The 23878-nt window shown below is 44.7% G+C and overlaps 3 protein-coding genes across 4 annotated transcripts in view; all 3 read left to right on the top strand.

Moving 5' to 3' along the window:
• The window catches only part of LOC124316136 (sporulation-specific protein 15-like), a 610960-nt gene that overhangs the window by 490827 nt on the left and 96255 nt on the right, over window positions 1–23878 (top strand). The gene's annotated exons all lie outside the window — the stretch shown is intronic.
• LOC124316131 lies at window positions 11872–15987 on the top strand. 2 transcript variants are annotated; one of them, XM_046781881.1, is made up of 3 exons: window positions 11872–12242; window positions 12316–12397; window positions 12461–15987. In XM_046781881.1, the coding sequence occupies exon 3, from the start codon at window positions 12646–12648 to the stop codon at window positions 15970–15972; it is 3327 nt and encodes a 1108-aa protein (XP_046637837.1). In that variant the 5' UTR covers window positions 11872–12242; window positions 12316–12397; window positions 12461–12645; the 3' UTR covers window positions 15973–15987. The 2 variants fall into 2 exon arrangements, with proteins under 2 accessions (XP_046637837.1, XP_046637835.1); XM_046781879.1 differs by having other exon boundaries at window positions 12316–15987.
• Window positions 15981–18773, top strand: LOC124316207. The gene is made up of 3 exons (XM_046782014.1): window positions 15981–18338; window positions 18399–18474; window positions 18548–18773. The coding sequence occupies exon 1, from the start codon at window positions 16255–16257 to the stop codon at window positions 18109–18111; it is 1857 nt and encodes a 618-aa protein (XP_046637970.1). The 5' UTR covers window positions 15981–16254; the 3' UTR covers window positions 18112–18338; window positions 18399–18474; window positions 18548–18773.

The raw sequence follows: 23878 nt of genomic DNA, 5'->3' as shown, positions 1-23878 counted from the left end.
AGTCTAGTCCATTCCATTCCATACATTCCATTCCATTCCATTCCATTCCATTCCATTCCATTCCATTCCATTCCATTCCATTCCATTCCATTCCATTCCATCCCATTCCATTCCATTCCATTCCATTCCATTCCATTCCATTCCATTCCATTCCATTCCATTCCATTCTATTCCAGTGCAGTCCAGTGCAGTCCAGTGCAGTCTAGTCCATTCCATTCCATACATTCCATTCCATTCCATTCCATTCCATTCCATTCCATTCCATTCCATTCCATTCCATTCCATTCCATTCCATTCCATTCCATTCCATTCCATTCCATTCCGTTCCATTCCATTCCATTCCATTCCATTCCATTCCATTCCATTCCATTCCATTCCATTCCATTCCATTCCATTCCATTCCATTCCATTCCATCCCATTCCATTCCATTCCATTCCATTCCATTCCATTCTATTCCAGTGCAGTCCAGTGCAGTCCAGTGCAGTCTAGTCCATTCCATTCAATACATTCCATTCCATTCCATTCCATTCCATTCCATTCCATTCCATTCCATTCCATTCCATTCCATTCCATTCGATTCCATTCCATTCCATTCCATTCCATTCCATTCCATTCCCTTCCATTCCCTTCCATTCCCTTCCATTCCCTTCCATTCCCTTCCATTCCCTTCCATTCCATTCCAGTCGATTCGATTCCATTCAATTCCATTCCATTCCATTCCATTCCAGTGCAGTCCAGTGCAGTCTAGTCCATTCCATTCCATTCCAGTGCAGTCCAGTGCAGTGTAGTCCATTCCATTCCATCCATTCCATTCCATTCCATTCCATTCCATTCCATTCCATTCCATTCCATTCCATTCCATTCCATTCCATTCCATTCCATTCCATTCCATTCCATTCCATTCCATTCCATTCCATTCCATTCCATTCCATTCCATTCCATTCCATTCCAGTGCAGTCCAGTGCAGTGTAGTCCATTCCATTCCATTCCCTTCCATTCCCTTCCATTCCCTTCCATTCCCTTCCATTCCCTTCCATTCCCTTCCATTCCATTCCAGTCGATTCGATTCCATTCAATTCCATTCCATTCCATTCCATTCCAGTGCAGTCCAGTGCAGTCTAGTCCATTCCATTCCATTCCAGTGCAGTCCAGTGCAGTGTAGTCCATTCCATTCCATCCATTCCATTCCATTCCATTCCATTCCATTCCATTCCATTCCATTCCATTCCATTCCATTCCATTCCATTCCATTCCATTCCATTCCATTCCATTCCATTCCATTCCATTCCATTCCATTCCATTCCATTCCATTCCATTCCATTCCATTCCATTCCATTCCATTCCATTCCATTCCATTCCATTCCATTCCATTCCATTCCATTCCATTCCATTCCATTCCATTCCATTCCATTCCATTCCATTCCATTCCATTCCATTCCATTCCATTCCATTCCATTCCATTCCATTCCATTCTATTCCAGTGCAGTCCAGTGCAGTCTAGTCCATTCCATTCCATACATTCCATTCCATTCCATTCCATTCCATTCCATTCCATTCCATTCCATTCCATTCCATTCCATTCCCTTCCATTCCCTTCCATTCCCTTCCATTCCATTCCATTCCATTCCATTCCATACATTCCATTCCATTCCATTCCATTCCATTCCATTCCATTCCATTCCATTCCATTCCATTCCATTCCATTCCATTCCATTCCATTCCATTCCATTCCATTCCATTCCATTCCATTCCATTCCATTCCATTCCATTCTATTCCAGTGCAGTCCAGTGCAGTCCAGGGCAGTCTAGTCCATTCCATTCCATACATTCCATTCCATTCCATTCCATTCCATTCCATTCCATTCCATTCCATTCCATTCCATTCCATTCCATTCCATTCCATTCCATTCCATTCCATTCCATTCCATTCCATTCCATTCCATTCCATTCCATTCCATTCCATTCCATTCCATTCCATTCCATTCCATTCCATTCCATTCCATTCCATACATTCCATTCCATTCCATTCCATTCCATTCCATTCCATTCTTTTCCATTCCATTCCATTCTTTTCCATTCCATTCCATTCCATTCCATTCCATTCCATTCCATTCCATTCCATTCCATTCCATTCCATTCCATTCCATTCCATTCCATTCCATTCCATTCCATTCCATTCCATTCCATTCCATTCCATTCCATTCCATTCCATTCCATTCTATTCTATTCCAGTGCAGTCCAGTGCAGTCCAGTGCAGTCTAGTCCATTCCATTCCATTCCATTCCATACATTCCATTCCATTCCATTCCATTCCATTCTATTCCAGTGCAGTCCAGTGCAGTCTAGTCCATTCCATTCCATACATTCCATTCTATTCCATTCCATTCCATTCCATTCCATTCCATTCCATTCCATTCCATTCCATTCCATTCCATTCCATTCCATTCCATTCCATTCCATTCCATTCCATTCCATTCCATTCCATTCCATTCCATTCCATTCCATTCCATTCCATTCCATTCCATTCCATTCCATTCTATTCTATTCCAGTGCAGTCCAGTGCAGTCCAGTGCAGTCTAGTCCATTCCATTCCATTCCATTCCATACATTCCATTCCATTCCATTCCATTCCATTCCATTCTATTCCAGTGCATTCCATACATTCCATTCTATTCCATTCCATTCCATTCCATTCCATTCCATTCCATTCCATTCCATTCCATTCCATTCCATTCCATTCCATTCCATTCCATTCCATTCCATTCCATTCTATTCTATTCCAGTGCAGTCCAGTGCAGTCCAGTGCAGTCTAGTCCATTCCATTCCATTCCATTCCATACATTCCATTCCATTCCATTCCATTCCATTCTATTCCAGTGCAGTCCAGTGCAGTCTAGTCCATTCCATTCCATACATTCCATTCTATTCCATTCCATTCCATTCCATTCCATTCCATTCCATTCCATTCCATTCCATTCCATTCCATTCCATTCCATTCCATTCCATTCCATACATTCCATTCCATTCCATTCCATTCCATTCCATTCCATTCCATTCCATTCCATTCCATTCCATTCTTTTCCATTCCATTCCATTCCATTCCATTCCATTCCATTCCATTCCATTCCATTCCATTCCATTCCATTCCATTCCATTCCATTCCATTCCATTCCATTCTATTCTATTCCAGTGCAGTCCAGTGCAGTCCAGTGCAGTCTAGTCCATTCCATTCCATTCCATTCCATACATTCCATTCCATTCCATTCCATTCCATTCTATTCCAGTGCAGTCCAGTGCAGTCTAGTCCATTCCATTCCATACATTCCATTCTATTCCATTCCATTCCATTCCAATCCATTCCATTCCATTCCATTCCATTCCATTCCATTCCATTCCATTCCATTCCATTCCATTCCATTCCATTCCATTCCATTCCATTCCATTCCATTCCATTCCAATCCATTCCATTCCATTCCATTTCATTCCATTCCATTCCATTCCATTCCATTCCATTCCATTCCCTTCCATTCCCTTCCATTCCATTCCATTCCATTCCATTCCATTCCATTCCATTCCATTCCAATCCATTCCATTCCATTCCATTCCATTCCATTCCATTCCATTCCCTTCCATTCCCTTCCATTCCATTCCATTCCATTCCATTCCATTCCAGTCGATTCCATTCCATTCCATTCCATTCAATTCCATTCCATTCTATTCCAGTGCAGTCCAGTGCAGTCCAGTGCAGTCTAGTCCATTCCATTCCATTCCATTCCATTCCATTCCATTCCATTCCATTCCATTCCATTCCATTCCATTCCATTCCATTCCATTCCATTCCATTCCATTCCATTCCATTCCATTCCATTCCATTCCATTCTATTCCAATGCAGTCCAGTGCAGTCCAGTGCAGTCTAGTCCATTCCATTCCATACATTCCATTCCATTCCATTCCAGTCCAGTCCATTCCATTCCATTCCATTCCATTCCATTCCATTCCATTCCATTCCATTCCATTCCATTCCATTCCATTCCATTCCATTCCATTCCATTCCATTCCATTCCATTCCATTCCATTCCATTCCAATCCATTCCATTCCATTCCATTCCATTCCATTCCATTCCATTCCATTCCAGTGCAGTCCAGTGCAGTCCAGTGCAGTCCAGTGTAGTCTAGTGCATTCCATTCTATTCCATTCCATTCCATTCCATGCAGTCCAGTGCAGTCCAGTGCAGTCTAGTCCATTCCATTCCATTCCATTCCATTCCATTCCATTCCATTCCATTCCATTCCATTCCATTCCATTCCATTCCATTCCATTCCATTCCATTCCATTCCATTCCATTCTATTCCATTCCATTCCATTCCATTCCATTCTATTCCAATGCAGTCCAGTGCAGTCCAGTGCAGTCTAGTCCATTCCATTCCATACATTCCATTCCATTCCATTCCATTCCATTCCATTCCATTCCATTCCATTCCATTCCATTCCATTCCATTCCATTCCATTCCATTCCATTCCATTCCATTCCAGTCCATTCCATTCCATTCCATTCCATTCCATTCCATTCCATTCCATTCCATTCCATTCTATTCCAATGCAGTCCAGTGCAGTCCAGTGCAGTCTAGTCCATTCCATTCCATACATTCCATTCCATTCCATTCCAGTCCATTCCATTCCATTCCATTCCAATCCATTCCATTCCTTTCCATTCCAATCCATTCCATTCCATTCCATTCTATTCCAATGCAGTCCAGTGCAGTCCAGTGCAGTCTAGTCCATTCCATTCCATACATTCCATTCCATTCCATTCCATTCCATTCCATTCCATTCCATTCCATTCCATTCCATTCCATTCCATTCCATTCCATTCCATTCCATTCCATTCCATTCCATTCCCTTCCATTCCCTTCCATTCCATTCCATTCCATTCCATTCCATTCCATTCCATTCCATTCCCTTCCATTCCCTTCCATTCCCTTCCATTCCCTTCCATTCCATTCCAGTCGATTCCATTCCATTCCATTCCATTCCATTCCATTCCATTCTATTCCAATGCAGTCCAGTGCAGTCCAGTGCAGTCTAGTCAATTCCATTCCATACATTCCATTCCATTCCATTCCATTCCATTCCATTCCATTCCATTCCATTCCATTCCATTCCATTCCATTCCATTCCATTCCATTCCATTCCATTCCATTCCATTCCATTCCATTCCATTCCATTCCATTCCATTCCATTCCATTCCATTCCATTCCATTCCATTCCATTCCATTCTATTCCAATGCAGTCCAGTGCAGTCCAGTGCAGTCTAGTCCATTCCATTCCATACATTCCATTCCATTCCATTCCATTCCATTCCATTCCATTCCATTCCATTCCATTCCATTCCATTCCATTCCATTCCATTCCATTCCATTCCATTCCATTCCAATCCATTCCATTCCATTCCATTCCATTCCATTCCATTCCATTCCATTCCATTCCCTTCCATTCCCTTCCATTCCCTTCCATTCCCTTCCATTCCATTCCAGTCGATTCCATTCCATTCCATTCCATTCAATTCCATTCCATTCTATTCCAGTGCAGTCTAGTCCATTCCATTCCATTCCATTCCATTCCATTCCATTCCATTCCATTCCATTCCATTCCATTCCATTCCATTCCATTCCATTCCATTCCATTCCATTCCATTCCATTCCATTCCATTCCATTCCATTCCATTCCATTCCATTCCATTCCAGTCCATTCCATTCCATTCCATTCCATTCCATTCCATACAGTCCATTCCATTCCATTCCATTCCATTCCAATCCATTCCATTCCATTCCATTCCATTCCATTCCATTCCATTCCATTCCATTCCATTCCATTCCATTCCATTCCATTCCATTCCATTCCATTCCATTCCATTCCATTCCATTCCATTCCAATCCATTCCATTCCATTCCATTCCATTCCATTCCATTCCAATCCATTCCATTCCATTCCATTCCATTCCATTCCATTCCATTCCCTTCCATTCCCTTCCATTCCCTTCCATTCCCTTCCATTCCCTTCGATTCCATTCCAGTCGATTCGATTCCATTCCATTCCATTCCATTCCATTCCATTCCATTCCATTCCATTCCATTCTATTCCAGTGCAGTCCAGTGCAGTCCAGTGCAGTCTAGTCCATTCCATTCCATTCCATTCCATTCTATTCCAATGCAGTCCAGTGCAGTCCAGTGCAGTCTAGTCCATTCCATTCCATACATTCCATTCCATTCCATTCCAGTCCATTCCATTCCATTCCATTCCATTCCATTTCATTCCATTCCATTCCATTCCATTCCATTCCATTCTATTCCAATGCAGTCCAGTGCAGTCCAGTTCAGTCTAGTCCATTCCATTCCATACATTCCATTCCATTCCATTCCATTCCATTCCATTCCATTCCATTCCATTCCATTCCATTCCATTCCATTCCATTCCATTCCATTCCATTCCATTCCATTCCATTCCATTCCATTCCATTCCATTCTATTCCAATGCAGTCCAGTGCAGTCCAGTGCAGTCTAGTCAATTCCATTCCATACATTCCATTCCATTCCATTCCATTCCATTCCATTCCATTCCATTCCATTCCATTCCATTCCATTCTATTCCAATGCAGTCCAGTGCAGTCCAGTGCAGTCTAGTCCATTCCATTCCATACATTCCATTCCATTCCATTCCATTCCATTCCATTCCATTCCATTCCATTCCATTCCATTCCATTCCATTCCATTCCCTTCCATTCCCTTCCATTCCCTTCGATTCCATTCCAGTCGATTCGATTCCATTCCATTCCATTCCATTCCATTCCATTCCATTCCATTCCATTCCATTCCATTCCCTTCCATTCCCTTCCATTCCCTTCCATTCCCTTCGATTCCATTCCAGTCGATTCCATTCCATTCCATTCCATTCCATTCCATTCCATTCTATTCCAGTGCAGTCCAGTGCAGTCCAGTGCAGTCTAGTCCATTCCATTCCATTCCATTCCATTCCATTCCATTCCATTCCATTCCATTCCATTCCATTCCATTCCATTCCATTCCATTCCATTCCATTCTATTCCAATGCAGTCCAGTGCAGTCCAGTGCAGTCTAGTCCATTCCATTCCATACATTCCATTCCATTCCATTCCAGTCCATTCCATTCCATTCCATTCCATTCCATTCCCTTCCATTCCCTTCCATTCCCTTCCATTCCCTTCCATTCCATTCCAGTCGATTCCATTCCATTCCATTCCATTCCATTCCATTCCATTCCATTCCATTCCATTCCATTCTATTCCAGTGCAGTCCAGTGCAGTCCAGTGCAGTCCATTCCATTCCAATCCATTCCATTCCATTCCATTCCATTCCATTCCATTCCATTCCATTCCATTCCATTCCATTCCCTTCCATTCCCTTCCATTCCCTTCCATTCCCTTCCATTCCATTCCAGTCGATTCCATTCCATTCCATTCCATTCAATTCCATTCCATTCTATTCCAGTGCAGTCCAGTGCAGTCTAGTCCATTCCATTCCATTCCATTCCATTCCATTCCATTCCATTCCATTCCATTCCATTCTATTCCAATGCAGTCCAGTGCAGTCCAGTGCAGTCTAGTCCATTCCATTCCATACATTCCATTCCATTCCATTCCAGTCCATTCCATTCCATTCCATTTCATTCCATTCCATTCCATTCCATTCCATTCTATTCCAATGCAGTCCAGTGCAGTCCAGTTCAGTCTAGTCCATTCCATTCCATACATTCCATTCCATTCCATTCCATTCCATTCCATTCCATTCCATTCCATTCCATTCCATTCCATTCCATTCCATTCCATTCCATTCCATTCCAATCCATTCCATTCCATTCCATTCCATTCCATTCCATTCCATTCCATTCCATTCCATTCCCTTCCATTCCCTTCCATTCCCTTCCATTCCCTTCCATTCCATTCCAGTCGATTCCATTCCATTCCATTCCATTCCATTCCATTCAATTCCATTCCATTCTATTCCAGTGCAGTCCAGTGCAGTCCAGTGCAGTCTAGTCCATTCCATTCCATTCCATTCCATTCCATTCCATTCCATTCCATTCCATTCCATTCCATTCCATTCCATTCCAGTCCATTCCATTCCATACAGTCCATTCCATTCCATTCCATTCCATTCCATTCCATTCCATTCCATTCCATTCCATTCCATTCCATTCCATTCCATTCCATTCCATTCCATTCCATTCCATTCCATTCCATTCCATTCCATTCCATTCCATTCCATTCCATTCCATTCCATTCCATTCCATTCCATTCCAATCCATTCCATTCCATTCCATTCCATTCTATTCCAGTGCAGTCCAGTGCAGTCCAGTTCAGTCTAGTCCATTCCATTCCATTCCATTCCATTCCATTCCATTCCATTCCATTCCATTCCATTCCATTCCATTCTATTCCAATGCAGTCCAGTGCAGTCCAGTGCAGTCTAGTCCATTCCATTCCATACATTCCATTCCATTCCATTCCAGTCCATTCCATTCCATTCCATTCCATTCCATTTCATTCCATTCCATTCCATTCCATTCCATTCCATTCTATTCCAATGCAGTCCAGTGCAGTCCAGTTCAGTCTAGTCCATTCCATTCCATACATTCCATTCCATTCCATTCCATTCCATTCCATTCCATTCCATTCCATTCCATTCCATTCCATTCCATTCCATTCCATTCCATTCCATTCCATTCCATTCTATTCCAATGCAGTCCAGTGCAGTCCAGTGCAGTCTAGTCAATTCCATTCCATACATTCCATTCCATTCCATTCCATTCCATTCCATTCCATTCCATTCCATTCCATTCCATTCCATTCCATTCCATTCTATTCCAATGCAGTCCAGTGCAGTCCAGTGCAGTCTAGTCCATTCCATTCCATACATTCCATTCCATTCCATTCCATTCCATTCCATTCCATTCCATTCCATTCCATTCCATTCCATTCCATTCCATTCCATTCCATTCCATTCCATTCCATTCCATTCCATTCCATTCCCTTCCATTCCCTTCCATTCCCTTCCATTCCCTTCCATTCCATTCCAGTCGATTCCATTCCATTCCATTCCATTCCATTCCATTCCATTCCATTCCATTCCATTCTATTCCAGTGCAGTCCAGTGCAGTCCAGTGCAGTCCATTCCATTCCAATCCATTCCATTCCATTCCATTCCATTCCATTCCATTCCATTCCATTCCATTCCCTTCCATTCCCTTCCATTCCCTTCCATTCCCTTCCATTCCATTCCAGTCGATTCCATTCCATTCCATTCCATTCAATTCCATTCCATTCTATTCCAGTGCAGTCCAGTGCAGTCTAGTCCATTCCATTCCATTCCATTCCATTCCATTCCATTCCATTCCATTCCATTCCATTCCATTCCATTCCATTCCATTCCATTCCATTCTATTCCAATGCAGTCCAGTGCAGTCCAGTGCAGTCTAGTCCATTCCATTCCATACATTCCATTCCATTCCATTCCAGTCCATTCCATTCCATTCCATTTCATTCCATTCCATTCCATTCCATTCCATTCTATTCCAATGCAGTCCAGTGCAGTCCAGTTCAGTCTAGTCCATTCCATTCCATACATTCCATTCCATTCCATTCCATTCCATTCCATTCCATTCCATTCCATTCCATTCCATTCCATTCCATTCCATTCCATTCCATTCCATTCCATTCCATTCCATTCCATTCCATTCCATTCCATTCCATTCCATTCCAATCCATTCCATTCCATTCCATTCCATTCCATTCCATTCCATTCCATTCCCTTCCATTCCCTTCCATTCCCTTCCATTCCCTTCCATTCCATTCCAGTCGATTCCATTCCATTCCATTCCATTCCATTCCATTCCATTCAATTCCATTCCATTCTATTCCAGTGCAGTCCAGTGCAGTCCAGTGCAGTCTAGTCCATTCCATTCCATTCCATTCCATTCCATTCCATTCCATTCCATTCCATTCCATTCCATTCCATTCCAGTCCATTCCATTCCATACAGTCCATTCCATTCCATTCCATTCCATTCCATTCCATTCCATTCCATTCCATTCCATTCCATTCCATTCCATTCCATTCCATTCCATTCCATTCCATTCCATTCCATTCCATTCCATTCCATTCCATTCCATTCCATTCCATTCCATTCCATTCCATTCCATTCCATTCCATTCCATTCCATTCCATTCCATTCCATTCCATTCCATTCCATTCCAATCCATTCCATTCCATTCCATTCCATTCCATTCCATTCCATTCCATTCCATTCCATTCCATTCCATTCCATTCCATTCCATTCCATTCCATTCCATTCCAATCCATTCCATTCCATTCCATTCCATTCCATTCCATTCCATTCCCTTCCATTCCCTTCCATTCCCTTCCATTCCCTTCGATTCCATTCCAGTCGATTCCATTCCATTCCATTCCATTCCATTCTATTCCAGTGCAGTCCAGTGCAGTCCAGTGCAGTCTAGTCCATTCCATTCCATTCCATTCCATTCCATTCCATTCCATTCCATTCCATTCCATTCCATTCTATTCCAATGCAGTCCAATGCAGTCCAGTGCAGTCTAGTCCATTCCATTCCATACATTCCATTCCATTCCATTCCAGTCCATTCCATTCCATTCCATTCCATTCCATTCCATTCCATTCCATTCCATTCCATTCCATTCCATTCCATTCCATTCCATTCCATTCCATTCCATTCCATTCCATTCCATTCCCTTCCATTCCCTTCCATTCCCTTCCATTCCCTTCCATTCCATTCCAGTCGATTCCATTCGATTCCATTCCATTCCATTCCATTCTATTCCAGTGCAGTCCAGTGCAGTCCATTCCATTCCATTCCATTCCAATCCATTCCATTCCATTCCATTCCATTCCATTCCATTCCATTCCATTCCATTCCATTCCCTTCCATTCCCTTCCATTCCCTTCCATTCCCTTCCATTCCATTCCAGTCGATTCCATTCCATTCCATTCCATTCAATTCCATTCCATTCTATTCCAGTGCAGTCCAGTGCATTCTAGTCCATTCCATTCCATTCCATTCCATTCCATTCCATTCCATTCCATTCCATTCCATTCCATTCCATTCCATTCCATTCCATTCCATTCCATTCCATTCTATTCCAATGCAGTCCAGTGCAGTCCAGTGCAGTCTAGTCCATTCCATTCCATTCCATTCCATTCCATTCCATTCCATTCCATTCCATTCCATTCCATTCCATTCCATTCCATTCCATTCCATTCCATTCCATTCCATTCCATTCCATTCCATTCCATTCCATTCCATTCCATTCCAATCCATTCCATTCCATTCCATTCCATTCCATTCCCTTCCATTCCCTTCCATTCCCTTCCATTCCCTTCCATTCCATTCCAGTCGATTCCATTCCATTCCATTCCATTCCATTCCCTTCCATTCCCTTCCATTCCCTTCCATTCCCTTCCATTCCATTCCAGTCGATTCCATTCCATTCCATTCCATTCAATTCCATTCCATTCTATTCCAGTGCAGTCCAGTGCAGTCCAGTGCAGTCTAGTCCATTCCATTCCATTCCATTCCATTCCATTCCATTCCATTCCAATCCATTCCAGTCGATTCCATTCCAATCCATTCCATTCCATTCCATTCCATTCCATTCCCTTCCATTCCCTTCCATTCCATTCCAGTCGATTCCATTCCATTCCATTCAATTCCATTCCATTCTATTCCAGTGCAGTCCAGTGCAGTCCAGTGCAGTCTAGTCCATTCCATTCCATTCCATTCCATTCCATTCCTGGAGCCGCGATTTGATTGTATTAATTTTATTGCATGTCCAGATGGCGTTACAGACCGCTTTTATTGTTTTAGGCCGTTGGCCCTCTAATTGTTGCATAGAGGGCAGGCCTGTAGTCATTGAGTTTTAGGCCTGAAATTACGGCCGTTTAGTAATCGTCTGTAGCTGTCAGTTGACATATTGCGTCTTGACTTTTACTCTTCTTTGATGTGAATCTTTTGTGCTTTTCCGTGGTTTTTAAAGGGTAACTTAATGTTTTAATTGTTTGTTGAATTCCCCTTTTATATATTTGTTAATTTTAAAGATAAGGATTGCCCGGAATTTCATGTTGCCTGTCTGTAGACTTGAATTGAGGTGCATGAGAAGCACATGTGGAATTGGTGAGACACGTTTAGATTGTTGGTTACATTATGTTTTATCCCTGGCTTGACCTAATTGAATTTGTATGTTTAGACACTATTTGTCTTCCCATTGAGTTGAAAAGGCCTGCGTTGCAGGATTGAGTATTGACTCACCCAAGCCTGGTCACTTCCAGGTATTCGTAAAGTGTTGTTCATGTGATTTGTGTCATTATCTTAATTGTATTTGTATCGTATAGGATTGGTGATAGCTTTTGAATTGTTGTTTTGACACAGTGTGCCTTACACACACACTTTGACGTGTTTTGAAGTGAAATACAGTCCACTTCCTACCACCGAGCTACCATCTGGTCCTTCGAACCGGAGCTTTGAATCAAAATTGAATTGACCTTAGACTGACCTTGATTCGAAGCCTTGATTGAAAATGGCCAACCCTCCAGTATCAACATGGACATTGGATGCCTGCAAAGGACGACAAAAGGTTGTCCGTTCCCGCATCACTGGCTGTCACACTCGCATCAACCACATCGTGACAACTGGTTTATCTCGTCGTGATGCTGAGAAGCTTCTAGCTGACGCAAGAGTCCTTTTGGGCGAATTGGAAACGATTCACGATCGCGTTATCGAGTTGGTAGACGACAACGACGTCTTGACCCAACAAAATAATCAACATCAGCTGTATGCCCAAACCATCGACAAATGCTCAGCTTTAGTGGAAGATTATCTGCTCCTACGCCGAGACGACGCTTCATCAGTTGCTGTCGAGACCCCAGACCAGATTGCACGTCGACAGGCATTGGAGACCGCATATCAGCGTCTACGAGATGCCCGAGCAGAAGTCGCAGCTGCTGAACAGGCCATCATTGATCTAGGAGGAGATGTTTTGCCTACAGACGGATCGGAGTTGAACCCATCCGACTCCGCGTCGAACGTCGGTGACAAGCCGACCAAGAAGATTGAATTTTATCCAGCGGAAGCCCCTGATGCTTGGATTGATACGTATCTAGCCGGAAAGGAGAGACCGATTGTTCGTGAGAAGGGAGCCAAATCTTCGGTCAACGTTCAGCTGGAGGTTTATACGGGCCGCGCACTTGATTGGTTCTCTTGGATAAGTATGTGGTTCGCGCTGGTCCACATTACGAGCAAGACTCCGAGCGAGAAGCTGGCCATATTGAAAAATTATTTGAAGGGCGACCTAGCTGACATCGTACATGGCCATGGAGGAGGGGAAGCTGGATACAAGGAGGTTCTACAGCGATTGAAGAGCACGTGCGGGAGTCGGAAGGTGATTCGAGCGGCCCATCTGCGGGAATTGGATCGGATGGAGGCGCCGCGTAATGACCCGCAGTCTTTCAAACGCTTTTCAGAACGTGTGCGAACTCATCTCTTCAACCTGTCGGTGATTGGTGAGACGGGCCACGTTGACATCATCGAGAGACTGTCCCTCAAGCTGCAGCTTACCGATCGTTTGGCCTGGAACAATGGACGGGGAGGCGAAATCGATAATCGGAACATCAACGATTTTGGCCGCTGGTTGACGGCTAGAGCAACGGACTATCAGAATGCTTATGCAATTGCGGATGACCAGCAACGGCCGGCGAACGGAGGAAATAGGAACGACCGCCCACAACAAGCCCAGGTGCCAAATAGATTCCAGCAACCACAGCAGCAGAGAAGAAGTGCACGCACTTATCATGGAGCATCAAGCTCCCAGAAGAATCATGGCTCGACTGAGCAGAAAGAGAAGAAACCGACTGAACCACACTGCTTTAAATGTGAAGGATCGCACCGCCTTGAAGACTGTACCTTTTTCAAGGACCTTCCCATCAGTGATAGACTGACCTTTACACAACGTCGAGGATTGTGTTATGGCTGCTTCGGCGTCCGGCATGGCTTCATGAATTGCACACTCAAGAAGGAGTGTGGCATCGACGGATGTAAGCTGTCCCATCACAAACTTCTCCACAAGGAGAATGGTCCGGTAGAAAGGAATGCCCGGCCTCACACTCTACGTTCCGACCGACGACAAATTGCTTTCAAGATGCTCCGCCTGGACGCGCTCGACGCCGACGGGGAGATGGTGCCTGTGAACATTTTGATGGATGATGGAAGCGATTCAACTCTCATTCGCGAGGGGCTGACGCGTCGACTCCGGCTTACTGGCCAGCGGCAGACCTTATTTGTAGGTGGCGTCGGTGAAGAATCTTCCGTCCATGTAAATTCAGAGTACCTGGAGTTGCAGTTAAGGACGTCGGCGGGAGAAACAGTGTCGATCCAGGGATCTACTATCCCCTCCATCACCAAGCCAGTACCGGTTATGGAGTGGGAGAAACTACGTGGACGATGGAGCCATATGGAAGACTTGCCGCCGCTTCGAGACTGTGGTGGACGTGTCGACATATTGATTGGCTTGGACCATGCCGCACTTATCACAGCGAGTGAATCTCGATTCGGAAAAGATGACGAGCCGACCGCTTCCAAGACTAGACTGGGATGGACACTGCAAGGAGCGGTAGCGACCAGTGGTGGACCCGATATTGTCCGGATTCATCATGTGCAGACCTCAGCTGATTCCACTCTTCAACTCGCCGAACAGGTCCGACGGTTTTGTGATACGGAGTCATTTGGCACCGAATTCCAATCGGAATGCATGTCGGCTGAACATCGGAGGGCGGTGACCAAATTGGAAGCGGAGACTGAAAAGCTGGACGTAGGATATGCAGCCCCGGTTCTTTGGATTGACGACATCCCTCCTGAGATTCCCGATAGCCGCCGCACGGCGGAATTAAGAATGAAGAGTATGCAGAATAAATTTGCCCGCGAATCAGGAGACTACGAGACCTACTACCGTGCAGCCATGGAGAAAAACTTTAGCGAAGGCTACGCTAGACGGCTCACGCCGGAAGAAATCCAGCAGAGCCCGACGAAGTATTTTCTCCCGCACTTTGGAGTGCCAAAGAAGGCTGGGCGGCCTGAGTTACGTCTCGTATTCGATGCTGCTGCAAAGTCGAACGGCAAATGTTTAAATGACTTTGTCACCAGTGGTCCGGCGCTGCAGAACCCCTTACCGGCCGTGTTGATCCGTTTCCGGGAAGGAGAGATTGGCTGGTCAGCCGATATTGGCGCAATGTTTAGCCGGATTCGTTTGAAGGATGCTGACCGTCCGTACCACCGATTCCTATGGCCCGAAGTGGATGGAACCATATCGACATGTGAGATGACCAGAGTGACTTTCGGTGTAACGTGCTCGCCCTACGTCGCCATACGAACCACTTGGCGCGCAGCAGACGATGCTGGACCGGAAATGAAGGAGGCGGCCGATGACGTGCGAGAAGACATCTACGTCGACGATTACCTGGCCTCGACTAGCAGACTTGAGGATGCCGTAAGGAGAGCCACCGGTGTAAATAAGGTCCTAGCAGACGGCGATTTCCACCTGGGGCACTGGGTGTCCAATAGCAGCCAGCTTTTATCAGCAGTCCAGCCGGATTCGGACAATGGGACCACTGTCAAGACCCAAGTGCGCAGCATTAGTGATGACCCAGAGTTGATCCTTGGAATTGTGTGGAATCCTTCGACTGATCATCTGGGATTCCGAGTGAAAGTGTCCAGTGTGAATTACACCAGAGTGGGGTTACTTGCCCAAGTGGCTGGTTTGTTCGATCCCTTGGGCACGGCCGCCCCGATGACTGTTAAAGCCAAGATTAAATTGCGGGAATTGGGCGTGAAAGGACTTCAGTGGGAAGATTAAGTGGTTGGTGACGAAAAGGAGTGGTGGGAAGAGTATTTCCAGAAGATCGGACGTTTGAAGGAGATCGAGCTGCCCCGCTGTCTCTTCCCAAATGCGGAAGAAATAGTCCGGACCGAATTGCACACTTTCGCGGACGCGTCAGAAGAGGCGTGTGCCGCGTCCTGCTACACCCGTGTGGTTTATCAGGATGGCCGAGTGCTGGTCCGGCACATCAAGACAGCGACGAAGCTTGCTCCTTTAAAAACAGTTTCCGTTTGTAAACTAGAGCTCAACGCTGGGCTCATGGGCGCCCGTCTGGCTAAGTTTGTCCAAACGGCCCTGAAAAGAAAAATGGATTGCCGATACTTCTGGACCGACAGCAGCACGGTCCGGAATTGGGTCCGGGCCGTGTCCTCCCACTACCAAGTTTATGTCAGCCACCGGATCGGTGAAATTCAAACCCTCACTGAGCCTCACGAATGGCGCTTCGTTCCTGGACGTTTAAATCCGGCCGACGCTGCTACCCGATCGCAGATGGAAGAAGAAGAAATCCCAAGTTGGTGGTTAGATGGTCCGCCTTTCCTTTATGAAGAGGAGCCGGCCTGGCCAAGGGACTTGCCATGGATGGCCGCAAAGGAAGAACTCCGGTCTGTCCACGTCCATCTGAATTCCACAGCCGTGGAGCCGCCGACCGTGTTCAATTGGAAAGACGTCAAGATCTCAGCCCAAGATATTCCGGCCCTAATCCGGTTGGAAGGAGAATTTCTGAATCTCGTGAAACAAAGTCAACGAGAAGTTTATTCTGAAGAGCTGAAAAGATTGCAGCAGACGAAGCCGCTCCGCTCGACCTCGCCGTTGCTGCCGCTCACACCTTTTCTGGACGAATCTGGAGTATTGCGACTTGGAGGTCGGTTAAGCCGGGCCAAGTTGCCCTACGATGTCATGCACCCTCCATTATTGTCCGGAAAACATCCGCTTTCTCGTATGATCATCCGAGCGTTTCACGACAGCATGCATCACCTTGGCACGGATTTTGTATTATCTCACGTTCGACAACATTTTTGGGTGACGGGCGGACGAGAATTGGTTAAACGTGTCCGCAATGAATGTGTGCCGTGCCGTCGATTTCGTCCGAAAGCAGCTCTGCAAATGATGGCCGACGTCCATCGAGCTCGCTTGGGCGCCGGTCATCCTCCTTTCACCTACACGTCGGTGGACTATTTCGGACCAATAGACGTGACACACGGTCGTGGAACAGCAAAGAGATGGGGCGTACTTTTCACGTGCATGGTGACCAGAGCAGTTTATGTAGACGTTGCAATTTCCCTCTCCGCCAGTGATTTTTTAATGGTGCTCCGACGTTTTATATCAGTGTATAGAAAGCCGGCGCATATGTTCTCGGACAATGGCACGAACTTGACTGGCGCTGAACGTTTATTACGTGTGGAGTTGGATCGGCTGAAAGATGACAGTGTGTTGACCACGGAGTTGAAAGCGCTCCGGATCGAATGGTTTTTCCAACCAGCGCAAACGCCACATTTTGGAGGCTCACATGAGTCATTAGTGCGATCAGTGAAAAACGCTTTCTACGCCGCGTTGGATCAAGAGAAGAGTGTATTGCGTACACCCAGTGACGAAGTTCTGCGCACTCTTCTTTTTGAAGTTTCCGGATTGTTAAATTCTCGGCCTTTGACTTATTGCAGCTCCGACCCGGACGACTTTCGTGCGTTAACCCCAAACGATTTCCTTAATCGAGCTCCTGTAGCTGATTTACCGGCCGGAGATTTTAACAAGGCCCTTCCGCGTGATCATTATGGATACGTCCAGAGAATAACCAATTTCTTCTGGGACGTGTGGCGCGGATCTTTCCTGCAGTCGATGACCAGCCGGAAGAAATGGAGAACACCCGCACGGAACTTTGCCGTCGGTGATTTCATTTTGGATGATTGGAAGAATGCTCCGCGCGGGCGTTGGAGAACCGGCAAGATCGTCAAGGTCTACCCCGGTGCCGACGGATTAGTCCGAGCAGCAGATGTGGAATTCTCCACCGGAATCCTGCGACGTGGGACAAATCAGCTGGCTCTGCTAGAAGCTTACTCGCCGGATCCAGCGACGGAGGCGACAGAATCCGGCTCGGGGGAGAATGGAGCCGCGATTTGATTGTATTAATTTTATTGCATGTCCAGATGGCGTTACAGACCGCTTTTATTGTTTTAGGCCGTTGGCCCTCTAATTGTTGCATAGAGGGCAGGCCTGTAGTCATTGAGTTTTAGGCCTGAAATTACGGCCGTTTAGTAATCGTCTGTAGCTGTCAGTTGACATATTGCGTCTTGACTTTTACTCTTCTTTGATGTGAATCTTTTGTGCTTTTCCGTGGCTTTTAAAGGGTAACTTAATGTTTTAATTGTTTGTTGAATTCCCCTTTTATATATTTGTTAATTTTAAAGATAAGGATTGCCCGGAATTTCATGTTGCCTGTCTGTAGACTTGAATTGAGGTGCATGAGAAGCACATGTGGAATTGGTGAGACACGTTTAGATTGTTGGTTACATTATGTTTTATCCCTGGCTTGACCTAATTGAATTTGTATGTTTAGACACTATTTGTCTTCCCATTGAGTTGAAAAGGCCTGCGTTGCAGGATTGAGTATTGACTCACCCAAGCCTGGTCACTTCCAGGTATTCGTAAAGTGTTGTTCATGTGATTTGTGTCATTATCTTAATTGTATTTGTATCGTATAGGATTGGTGATAGCTTTTGAATTGTTGTTTTGACACAGTGTGCCTTACACACACACTTTGACGTGTTTTGAAGTGAAATACAGTCAACTTCCTACCACCGAGCTACCAATTCCATTCCATTCCATTCCATTCCATTCCATTCCATTCCATTCCATTCCAATCCATTCCATTCCATTCCATTCCATTCCATTCCATTCCCTTCCATTCCCTTCCATTCCCTTCCATTCCATTCCAGTCGATTCCATTCCATTCCATTCAATTCCATTCCATTCTATTCCAGTGCAGTCCAGTGCAGTCTAGTCCATTCCATTCCATTCCATTCCATTCCATTCCATTCCATTCCATTCCATTCCATTCCATTCCATTCCATTCCATTCCATTCCAATCCATTCCATTCCATTCCATTCCATTCCATTCCATTCCATTCCATTCCATTCCATTCCATTCCATTCCCTTCCATTCCCTTCCATTCCCTTCCATTCCCTTCGATTCCATTCCAGTCGATTCCATTCCATTCCATTCCATTCCATTCCATTCTATTCCAGTGCAGTCCAGTGCAGTCCAGTGCAGTCTAGTCCATTCCATTCCATTCCATTCCATTCCATTCCATTCCATTCCATTCCATTCCATTCCATTCCATTCTATTCCAATGCAGTCCAATGCAGTCCAGTGCAGTCTAGTCCATTCCATTCCATACATTCCATTCCATTCCATTCCAGTCCATTCCATTCCATTCCATTCCATTCCATTCCATTCCATTCCATTCCATTCCATTCCATTCCATTCCATTCCATTCCATTCCATTCCCTTCCATTCCCTTCCATTCCCTTCCATTCCCTTCCATTCCATTCCAGTCGATTCCATTCCATTCCATTCCATTCCATTCCATTCCATTCCATTCCATTCCATTCCATTCCATTCCATTCCATTCTATTCCAGTGCAGTCCAGTGCAGTCCAGTGCAGTCCATTCCATTCCATTCCATTCCAATCCATTCCATTCCATTCCATTCCATTCCATTCCATTCCATTCCATTCCATTCCCTTCCATTCCCTTCCATTCCCTTCCATTCCCTTCCATTCCATTCCAGTCGATTCCATTCCATTCCATTCCATTCAATTCCATTCCATTCTATTCCAGTGCAGTCCAGTGCAGTCTAGTCCATTCCATTCCATTCCATTCCATTCCATTCCATTCCATTCCATTCCATTCCATTCCATTCCATTCCATTCTATTCCAATGCAGTCCAGTGCAGTCCAGTGCAGTCTAGTCCATTCCATTCCATTCCATTCCATTCCATTCCATTCCATTCCATTCCATTCCATTCCATTCCATTCCATTCCATTCCATTCCATTCCATTCCATTCCATTCCATTCCAATCCATTCCATTCCATTCCATTCCATTCCATTCCCTTCCATTCCCTTCCATTCCCTTCCATTCCCTTCCATTCCATTCCAGTCGATTCCATTCCATTCCATTCCATTCCCTTCCATTCCCTTCCATTCCCTTCCATTCCCTTCCATTCCATTCCAGTCGATTCCATTCCATTCCATTCCATTCAATTCCATTCCATTCTATTCCAGTGCAGTCCAGTGCAGTCCAGTGCAGTCTAGTCCATTCCATTCCATTCCATTCCATTCCATTCCATTCCATTCCAATCCATTCCAGTCGATTCCATTCCAATCCATTCCATTCCATTCCATTCCATTCCATTCCATTCCATTCCATTCCATTCCATTCCATTCCATTCCCTTCCATTCCCTTCCATTCCATTCCAGTCGATTCCATTCCATTCCATTCAATTCCATTCCATTCTATTCCAGTGCAGTCCAGTGCAGTCCAGTGCAGTCTAGTCCATTCCATTCCATTCCATTCCATTCCATTCCATTCCATTCCATTCCATTCCATTCCATTCCATTCCAATCCATTCCATTCCATTCCATTCCATTCCATTCCATTCCCTTCCATTCCCTTCCATTCCCTTCCATTCCATTCCAGTCGATTCCATTCCATTCAATTCCATTCCATTCTATTCCAGTGCAGTCCAGTGCAGTCTAGTCCATTCCATTCCATTCCATTCCATTCCATTCTATTCCAATGCAGTCCAGTGCAGTCCAGTGCAGTCTAGTCCATTCCATTCCATACATTCCATTCCATTCCATTCCATTCCATTCCATTCCATTCCATTCCAATCCATTCCATTCCATTCCATTCCATTCCATTCCATTCCATTCCCTTCCATTCCCTTCCATTCCCTTCCATTCCATTCCAGTCGATTCCATTCCATTCCATTCCATTCTATTCCAATGCAGTCCAGTGCAGTCCAGTGCAGTCTAGTCCATTCCATTCCATACATTCCATTCCATTCCATTCCATTCCATTCCAGTCCATTCCATTCCATTCCATTCCATTCCATTTCATTTCATTCCATTCCATTCCATTCCATTCCATTCCATTCCCTTCCATTCCCTTCCATTCCATTCCATTCCATTCCATTCCATTCCATTCCATTCCATTCCATTCCATTCCATTCCATTCCATTCCATTCCATTCCATTCCATTCCATTCCATTCCATTCCAATCCATTCCATTCCATTCCATTCCATTCCATTCCATTCCATTCCATTCCATTCCAATCCATTCCATTCCATTCCATTCCATTCCATTCCATTCCCTTCCATTCCCTTCCATTCCCTTCCATTCCCTTCGATTCCATTCCAGTCGATTCCATTCCATTCCATTCCATTCCATTCCATTCCATTCCATTCTATTCCAGTGCAGTCCAGTGCAGTCCAGTGCAGTCTAGTCCATTCCATTCCATTCCATTCCATTCCATTCCATTCCATTCCATTCCATTCCCTTCCATTCCATTCCAGTCGATTCCATTCCATTCCATTCCATTCCATTCCATTCCATTCCCTTCCATTCCCTTCCATTCCCTTCCATTCCCTTCCATTCCATTCCAGTCGATTCCATTCCATTCCATTCCATTCAATTCCATTCCATTCTATTCCAGTGCAGTCCAGTGCAGTCCAGTGCAGTCTAGTCCATTCCATTCCATTCCATTCCATTCCATTCCATTCCATTCCATTCCAATCCATTCCAGTCGATTCCATTCCATTCCATTCCATTCCATTCCATTCCATTCCATTCCATTCCCTTCCATTCCCTTCCATTCCCTTCCATTCCATTCCAGTCGATTCCATTCCATTCCATTCCATTCAATTCCATTCCATTCTATTCCAGTGCAGTCCAGTGCAGTCCAGTGCAGTCTAGTCCATTCCATTCCATTCCATTCCATTCCATTCCATTCCATTCCATTCCAATCCATTCCATTCCATTCCATTCCATTCCATTCCATTCCATTCCCTTCCATTCCCTTCCATTCCCTTCCATTCCCTTCCATTCCATTCCAGTCGATTCCATTCCATTCCATTCAATTCCATTCCATTCATTTCCAGTGCAGTCCAGTGCAGTCTAGTCCATTCCATTCCATTCCATTCCATTCCATTCCATTCCATTCCATTCCATTCCATTCCATTCCATTCCATTCCATTCCATTCCATTCCATTCCATTCCATTCTATTCCAATGCAGTCCAGTGCAGTCCAGTGCAGTCTAGTCCATTCCATTCCATACATTCCATTCCATTCCATTCCATTCCATTCCATTCCATTCCATTCCATTCCATTCCATTCCATTCCATTCCATTCCAATCCATTCCATTCCATTCCATTCCATTCCATTCCATTCCATTCCATTCCCTTCCATTCCCTTCCATTCCCTTCCATTCCATTCCAGTCGATTCCATTCCATTCCATTCCATTCCATTCCATTCCATTTTATTCCAATGCAGTCCAGTGCAGTCCAGTGCAGTCTAGTCCATTCCATTCCATACATTCCATTCCATTCCATTCCATTCCATTCCATTCCATTCCAGTCCAGTCCATTCCATTCCATTCCATTCCATTCCATTTCATTTCATTCCATTCCATTCCATTCCATTCCATTCCATTCCATTCCATTCCATTCCATTCCATTCCATTCCATTCCATTCCCTTCCATTCCCTTCCATTCCCTTCCATTCCCTTCCATTCCATTCCAGTCGATTCCATTCCATTCCATTCAATTCCATTCCATTCTATTCCAGTGCAGTCCAGTGCAGTCCAGTGCAGTCTAGTCCATTCCATTCCATTCCATTCCATTCCATTCCATTCCATTCCATTCCATTCCATTCCATTCCATTCCATTCCATTCCATTCCATTCCATTCCATTCCATTCCAATCCATTCCATTCCATTCCATTCCATTCCATTCCCTTCCATTCCCTTCCATTCCCTTCCATTCCCTTCCATTCCATTCCAGTCGATTCCATTCCATTCCATTCAATTCCATTCCATTCATTTCCAGTGCAGTCCAGTGCAGTCTAGTCCATTCCATTCCATTCCATTCCATTCCATTCCATTCCATTCCATTCCATTCCATTCTATTCCAATGCAGTGCAGTCCAGTGCAGTCTAGTCCATTCCATTCCATACATTCCATTCCATTCCATTCCATTCCATTCCATTCCATTCCATTCCATTCCATTCCATTCCATTCCATTCCATTCCATTCCATTCCAATCCATTCCATTCCATTCCATTCCATTCCATTCCATTCCCTTCCATTCCCTTCCATTCCCTTCCATTCCATTCCAGTCGATTCCATTCCATTCCATTCCATTCCATTCCATTCCATTCCATTCCATTTTATTCCAATGCAGTCCAGTGCAGTCCAGTGCAGTCTAGTCCATTCCATTCCATACATTCCATTCCATTCCATTCCATTCCATTCCAGTCCAGTCCATTCCATTCCATTCCATTCCATTCCATTCCATTTCATTTCATTCCATTCCATTCCATTCCATTCCATTCCATTCCATTCCATTCCATTCCATTCCCTTCCATGCCCTTCCATTCCCTTCCATTCCCTTCCATTCCATTCCAGTCGATTCCATTCCATTCCATTCCATTCAATTCCATTCCATTCTATTCCAGTGCAGTCCAGTGCAGTCCAGTGCAGTCTAGTCCATTCCATTCCATTCCATTCCATTCCATTCCATTCCATTCCATTCCATTCCATTCCAATCCATTCCATTCCATTCCATTCCATTCCATTCCATTCCATTCCATTCCATTCCCTTCCA

This window comes from Daphnia pulicaria, chromosome 12 (genome assembly GCF_021234035.1).
Source record: "Daphnia pulicaria isolate SC F1-1A chromosome 12, SC_F0-13Bv2, whole genome shotgun sequence".
In the NCBI taxonomy this organism is placed as follows: domain Eukaryota; kingdom Metazoa; phylum Arthropoda; class Branchiopoda; order Diplostraca; family Daphniidae; genus Daphnia; species Daphnia pulicaria.
Note: the sequence above shows the minus strand (reverse complement) of the source record. Positions and strands in the feature narration are given on the sequence as shown.